Genomic DNA, 7779 nt, shown 5'->3' with positions numbered 1-7779 from the left:
TTATTCAAAACGGGTTCTCCTTTAAGCGTTTGATTGATATTTTGCATTGCCTCTGCAGGAAAACTTTGAAAAACTCTGAGTTGTGTTTCTTATCTCTGTAGACCTTGACAGTATAACTGAATCTCATTGAACACAAATGTCCTTTTTGAGTCTGACTAAAATGTATCAGGCATATATGATATGACCTCAGTGATTCAATGGAAACAGATAGACAGTTGTTCTGTTTCACATCCTGCACCTATCCTTCTACTGCATTTTGGGGAACCAGCTTCGAGGTATACTGTGGGTGGGTAAAACACAATAAAACACAAGCAATCTTGCATTGATAAGCTTTCAGTAATTATGACACGACACAGGATACTTTATTCTAGACTGTGCTTTATTATTGGGCTAAGCTGAGACGCATCATTCATTTAAAATTACAAAAGAAGAGTCCAGGGGACCAGAGAATGGTGCAGTCTGGAGAGACGGGGGGCGGGAGCCTAAAGCGCACTGCCCAATCAGAAGCTCTGCTCATTAGGAACCTGGCAAAGCTTAATATGCGACATTCATTTCCCCACCCTCCATATGTGCTGAAATTGGGAAATAGTTTTCCAGAATACTTTGAAAACCACATGAAGTAAAATGTGATTCTAGCAACACTACTGAGCTTTAGAAATGAAATCCTTGATAACAGCACTGAAAACAATGATAGGAACTCAAATAGTTTTTGATGAAATAGTGCAGTTTTCATTGAATTTTGTTCTTCATGGAACTCATCAGTTGGGCAAGATCAGAGCTCTGTCAAACAATACAAAGCAGGATGGTAAAGTAGGAGGGCGGTGATAGGGTTTAAAAACCAAAACTGTTGTTTTATGCCTGCAATTAATCATCGATTGACAGTAAATCAGACATTATCTCATCACATATTAGCAGCAACTTATAGTGACCTCAAGGCATATCCTCTGCTGTGAATATATATCTGATTGAGCAGTTGGTTTAAGAGTGGAGTGTTTAACCAGGAATTGTACATTTTTTTGTTTAAAGGTTTCAGAATGGAAGCGAATGGTACTCAAAGAAGGATCTACCAATTTGGCATCTTTTTTAACAATCTTGTAACAAAGCTTACTTTTTTTTTAAGAACAGAACAGTGTGAATTTATAATTACAAATATACATAAGGCTTTCGTGTTGTACTGCATTGCTGTGAATAGTTTGTCAGCCACAGGAAAATGTAAAATCAGTCTTTGAAGTTGTTAAATTCTGAGTTTTTCCCCAATACTTGATGATGTGACAGAAAGTAGCACTTCGAAGCAAACAGATCAGTGGCATTAATAGAGCTCAGATCTTGAATCAAACAGCACAAATAAATAAACAAATACATAAATAAATAAACAAAATAAATAAATGGTTAGAATCTGTCTTTGACATCACTTGGTCAATAGGAGTATTTTTCTCCATCATCAAAGAAGTGCTGAAGGCATGGTCCTGCAGTCAGGAACAATGATCATCTGTGGACCACAACAGTGGCCCATGCATGTCATATAAAAACTATTTGGTCACGTACCAACTCATAGAAAAATAATGCCATGAAAGCATGCATATCATCTCAGACATGACTTATAAATAAATATCTAAACAAATAGATAAATGAATAGAACCCATTAATGTATTTTTTTTGTTTATAAAATAGGTCAATGTTTGTCTAAGCTCTAACTGAGGTCAATGCTCTCCCTGACTGTATTCTGGATAAATGCCTTGGTCAGGTCCTACAGTTTGTACCGTATCCTAGCAACTATTTTTTTGTACCTGGTTTTAATGAGCATTATCATGTTTTCATTCATATATTTTTTTTTTCAGTATTTAAAGTACTTTATCCAGTCCTTGTAGATAGAAGTAAAAGTCCTATAAAATATGCAAACCTATGTACAGAGAAAAACAGAGCAAAAAAAAGAAACAATTTACAGTATATTCATCGGTTTATGTATATATTTATATATATATATTTATATTCAAACTTCTGCTCTGTTTCTTGTTGTTTTTGAACCACTATACTTTGTTTTACTTTTCTCATGTAAACTTGCAGCTTAAAGTTGGAGCAAATGAAGATGAGGTGCTTGGCATTCTAGTTCCTAATGGTCGTTCTGCTTCCCCTTATTTCACTGGACATGAATACACGGGTGAAAGACATGCGTGATTGCTCGAACAAGCCATTAGAAAAGCACAGACTGTGTCTACACATTTTTTTTTTCTTTTTTTTTTTTTTTACATTTTCTCAGAGCAGCGGGGCAGTCAAAAAGGGCACACAGTGTGGCGATCAGGGATACCAGACGTGACATTTAGCTTCAGATGTTATTGTTAGACGGGGACAGTTCAGGTGGATGTGCAAGAGGATTTGTACTAAACCACCACAGATACTGTCAGAGCCAAAAGAAATGATCGTGATGGTCATCCGGTTCGCGCTGTATGCCATGCTCAGGAGATTGTTATGTGGCACACACAAACAGAGGCATCCTGGGATGTGTAGTGGCGTCTTTTGGCCTCGCTGGATTCGGAAGGTAAATGTTAAATTATTCAAACTGCTAAAAAGGTTAGACAGAGACGGTGGGGAAATGGCATAATGAGCAGTTTATAGGAAAACCAGTAACGGCGCCCAACAGGAAGCATTGTCTTCCAAAGTGTCATATAGCCTTATAAATATTCATATATATAAATATTCATTGAGTAATCTCCACCAGCTCAATATGTGTTGAATGCAGGGTCCAATAAATCCAACTCTGTTGACCTTTTTGCAGGTGTATACTAGGTGTTTATACCATTTTTGTAGACTATTATGGGAAACTGTAATGCTAAAGCAATATGAAATCAGCCTAAGTGATGCAGCAGTTGTAATAGATGAATGGCTTTTCACACTCATTGCTTCATTTTACAGTTTCATTATAGTTTTATGTTTATATTTAATTTTGTGAGGACATATAACACAAGGCAATATAACACCTTCTAAAGGATATGCTTCATGTCAAGTATCACCAGCAGAGATTCCTCACATTAACTGCTAGATGGGAAGGTACATAAAACCTTTTCCCCTTTTCTGGTCAATGGGAAGCCATCGCTCTAATATATTCATGAATATTACATCACCTTCACAGCCATTAAAATCCCAATTGTAGGTCCAGTAAGCTCAGTCACGTCCCTTGTCAAGCCATTTTGTGTCAGTTGCAACCCTGAACTTTACCCCTTTTGTATTTTTTTTTGACTCCAACCAGTGGAAAGTAGTCACAGGTGCCCTGCACACATCTTAGATAGTTAGTACCTGTGCAAACAGGTTACCTAATGCCCGCTTTAGTTTGAAGTGTAATCACATGAGTCTACTTTAGTTCTAAATGGATTTTTTTTCTCCAAAGAAGATGATGGACCAACAGTGGCCAGACGATTTGCTATATTTGACATGCACTGAAGCTCTCTACGCGGCTGAGAAATGATATGGATCTGGCTGTAGTTTTGACATCATAATAGCGCGTTGGCTGCTTGCAGTATTGTGTGTATGTTTTTTTTTTTTCTTTTGTTTTCTGAGAGCACAGTGCTTGATGGCAGATTCTGCAGGTGACAAGGCACACCTTGACATGGTGACAGCCCATACGCTACATGCACTTTACTGAATGCAAAAGAGAGCAAGGGTTGTGAGACATATTCATTTTGGTTCAAGTTTCAAAGAGAAGTTTGTGTGTGTGTGTGTGTGTGTGTGTGTGTGTGTGTGTGTGTGTGTGTCTGTCTGTCTGTCTGTCTGTCTGTCTGTCTGTGTCTCTGTGTGTGTGTGTGTGTGTGTGTGTGTGTGTAAGCTCAAAAGATATGTTTGGAATAGAGTCGAAGATAATTGTCCTTTTCCTCTAAAATCGTTTAGCCTGATTCTCTTAAAGCCTGCTACTGAGATGTGGCTTTTTGCATTTTCAGATAATATTTACACCATATGTGTTTTTTTCACACATGTATCTTTTAGCAATATATTGTGTGTCAGCATATAGGTAATCAGAGATAGGAATGCCTGCAGTTTTGGGAGCTGCCAGATTTGCGATTCTTCCCAAGCAGAGCAATGCTTCAAACTCCAGCTAAAATCTACAAAAAATTACAGCTCAACGTAGTCAGTAGCCGCTCTATATACAGACACACATATATAAAATATGTGCATATAAATACATATATTTGTGATTAATATCTATTTATCCATATATACTGTATATATGAATACATTTGCTTGAATGCTTGTTATACATATATATGTACTGCAAATATAAACAAGTTCATATATTTCAAACGTTTCTGATGTTATTCTATCTATGAGGTTAGGATGTCAAGTTAAAAAAGATAAGGCTGTGATACGGAGCAGCCCCTCCCATGCACTCGCCATCCCTCCCAAGACAAAATGAGAAGAGAAAAAAATAAACATTTTGAGTAATTGTAAACTAGCGAAGTGAGAGACCCCGTTTGGTCGTCTGAAATAGTTCTGCCTGTATTCAAAAAGCATATCAGCAATATATATGTATATATACATGAGTTGTATATATTCGAAATGTACACTTCTTTTAAGTGCAACTCCCCAACCAGTTAACACTGACTGACAGAGATGCAGTGGTCCGAGTATATTAGAGCTACAAGTCCTCAGCAATAAAAATGTTTGGTCTTTTGGTCCCTAAAACAACTAAGGAATGACAGATAAGACTCCCTGGAGACCGTTGCTATGGCTCTCCTCGGCAACGGTATCCCCTGGAAACGGACAGGCACTCCGAGCTAATGATGGCCATCCCAAATCGAAGCCAATTTTGTGTCCTGAAAATATCACATTCCCTACTTAAGTTCTCTCTCCGAGAACTTGTCCCTTCTTGGTTCAAGTCTTAGAAATTGATCTTCAAAAGTCAACTGTCCCAAACGCAAACCATCTTACAGAAAGATCTCCTACGGCAATCCACTATTCAGTTTTTAAAAAGTTTGTTTTGTTCTTGTTGGACTTTTGACATCCATATTCTCTTCAAGAGTTCAGTGGGGTTGGTCATTGTAAGTAGGTTTGATATAGTTTCTTTTACTTTTTCCCCTTCATTGTTCAAGTAAAAGTTTTTGTGGTCCAGAAAAAGGTAGCTGTCATTCAAGCAGGGTTTTGTGGGGAAACAGGTGTGTAATACTGTATGTGTGCAGAAGAAAAAAAGTCCTGGGGCTAACCAGGCTGGTACAAATTCTCTCTGAGTTCCAAAGTTTTAGTACATCCAAAAGGAGGTGTCCTTGACTCGGTCATCGCTCTCTCTCTCTCTCTGTTTCTGAAGCAGCCTCAGTGGTCCAGATGTTGAGTTTGCACTCAGTGGTCTGTAGCAAGTAGTCGACATATGATTCAGCTCAACAAAACCTGAAAAGCACAGAGAAAATAGGAATATTTGAGTCGACTATTTTGTAGAACACAAAAAGGTGAATGATTTTTGCACATTAAAATGTTGCAAATCGCAGGATATTCCACCACTTCCACACTGGTCCATAAGTGAAAAATCTCAACAATTATTTAGCAAAGATTTAGCATAGCTGTCCATTGTCCCATGGGATCCCCTGACTTTTCCTGCAGCGCCACCATGAGGTTGACATTTGTGGTATTATGTGCCGAGAGTCATCAACCCTTATGCCCTGGATATTCATCCAGTGTCACTAAAGCAGCTCAAAGTTTAAGTATGATTAGAGAGATATCGCAACATCTACTGGATGGATTGGGCCAAAACTTAATACAGATACTTATGGTTTGCAGATGATGCATCCTAATGACATCCACTGCAACTGTTCAACATCAGCATGTCAGAATCATTATTGTGAGTTGCTATAATGCTGTCATTAGCCTTTAGCTCCAAAGCATTATGGTGCCAAAGAGAGGTGCTAGCACGGCTGTGGCTGCAATGTTTTAGCTAAAATGGCACTTTGGTATCGCCAGCTGTCATTGTATGTCTGATTCATTTGTTTATTATTTCTATTAGACTTTTAAAAGGGACAGCTAGGCCCTCTATGATTAAATCTTTACCACAAATGAAAAAACAACAACACAAAAATAGGAGATGGGGTGGTTAATTGATTGGTTTTTGTGACCTTTGTATTAGATTGCCATGACATCATCAGTTTTGTGTCCTCCTTGGGTGTTGATTCTTGCTGTATTTACATGCAGATGGAGCGTTGCAGAATACTTACAGGACACCTGCCTCTCTAACGCATCTTGGCAAGCTCTAAGACTCTTAAGTCCTGGTATGGATAAACATACTGAGGCACTTCTGAAAACAAATCAGTGCCCATCCTGCAGTGACGGGGTTGTAATCTTCTGTGATAAAACAATTAGTTTTTATTTTCCATTGAAGTCAAACAGCTTAATCCTGTTTTAAATATGACGAAGGCATTTTTAGCAAGTCACACCCAAACCTTCCTGTGGCTTTAAAAGTAAAATACAAGTAATCCAGATTGCTGTCTTGTCAATACAGATTTATTATTATATTTGGATGTATGAAAAGTAAAACTGGGAATGCAAGTGAAAAGACAGAAATGTGCTTGTTAATCTGTGGAAACTTTATTAACTGTCTGGCAAAAAGAAATAGGAAATCAAAAAGACGTTTTCTCCAACGTTCTGTGGAACATATCTTGATTTATCAAAAGGACTGGTGCCACATATTATGTGACAAATCCATATGAGACTGCACTATTCTACCTGCAGTGATTTGCCTCGGGACACTGCGATGGTTCAGTTAGTTTGTGAGTGGGTGATAAGTTGCCCTTGAATGAAGTCATCAGTGGCGAATGAACGACACAGCTCATACTCTCCATCACACAGATGAAGGGAGGAGACAAAGAGGAACGGCACAATTACCCGCCTGAGGGGTAATAAATGCCTCTCCCTTGGAAGCAGTTCCTTCCCTGTGCAACACACGGAACCATTTACCAATTATCTTTTACCTACAGGGTCACTTACTGTAAAGATGTTCTACAAATAGAGGAGGCTGCATCTAAGTAAATGCCTACAGCTTTGGTTGTTTCAGCCAGCTATTAAAACTGACTGATCTATCTCATTTCAATATCAACTACACGTTAGAGGGCACAGATTTTCATAACGCAGCGATGTGTTTTTTTTTTTTATATCCTGTAAGCCTTGAAACTTTAGAGATTACTGAGAGATCTTGTGTTTTTTTATGTTGTCTGCTTTCAGACTTTTATGTGAGTTGCTGCCATTGAGAAAAGTGAACTAGCAGGAAACTACAGTAATTTATCATGGTGACATTTCCAAATGCATACTTAGGCTGTCAGCGCAGGAGTTAAACTTCACAATTCTTTACAAGTGATTTACAAACGATTAGCTTGTTGTTAGGTATCTGCAAATGTTTTATGATATTTATAAAAGGTTATGGAAAACATAGATTAGTCACATTCAATACCTTACCTGTCTTTCCCTGTGATCAACGGCTGCCCCGGCCGCCATTGTGGCGGCGGCTGGCTGGGGCGGGGGGTTAGTAGGGGCGGTTGGCGTCCTTTGGCCTCTTCAGCTGCACTTTGAGTCTTTTCATGCCGATCTGGAAGCCGTTCATTGACTGGATGGCAGCTTGGGCACTACCTGGGTTGTCGAAGCTCACAAAACCTGGGGGAAAGGCCAGAAGAGAGAGGAAGAGGAGGGATGTCGTTAGATGAAGAGGCAAGGACAGTTTTTGGTTGTAAAAGAAAAGAGAAAAAAAGATGAGTTCAAAAAGATGAGCCAACCTTTTACATGTGTGTATCATTCTAAAACTGAAAGATGAATGAA

At 38.6% G+C, this 7779-nt stretch overlaps 1 protein-coding gene across 11 annotated transcripts in view; it reads right to left on the bottom strand.

Annotated features, from left to right (window-relative positions):
- Positions 1–358: 358 nt before the first annotated feature.
- celf4 (CUGBP, Elav-like family member 4) overlaps positions 359–7779 on the bottom strand; it is an 85624-nt gene continuing 78203 nt past the window's right edge. For all 11 annotated transcript variants that reach the window (XM_069146875.1, XM_069142742.1, XM_069145237.1 and 8 more), the window contains 2 exons: positions 7423–7617; positions 359–5370 (listed from right to left, as the gene is read on the bottom strand). In XM_069146875.1, coding sequence (XP_069002976.1) covers positions 7490–7617 — 128 coding nt within the window. In that variant the 3' untranslated portion in view covers positions 359–5370; positions 7423–7489. The remainder of the gene's footprint in view (positions 5371–7422; positions 7618–7779) is intronic.

The sequence above is a fragment of the Embiotoca jacksoni genome, unplaced genomic scaffold (genome assembly GCF_022577435.1).
Source record: "Embiotoca jacksoni isolate LCO1_2020_lvr unplaced genomic scaffold, fEmbJac1.0.p SCAF_1, whole genome shotgun sequence".
Classification (NCBI taxonomy): Eukaryota; Metazoa; Chordata; class Actinopteri; family Embiotocidae; genus Embiotoca; species Embiotoca jacksoni.
The sequence above is the reverse complement of the archived record's forward strand: the minus strand, read 5'-3'. Positions and strand labels throughout refer to the sequence as shown.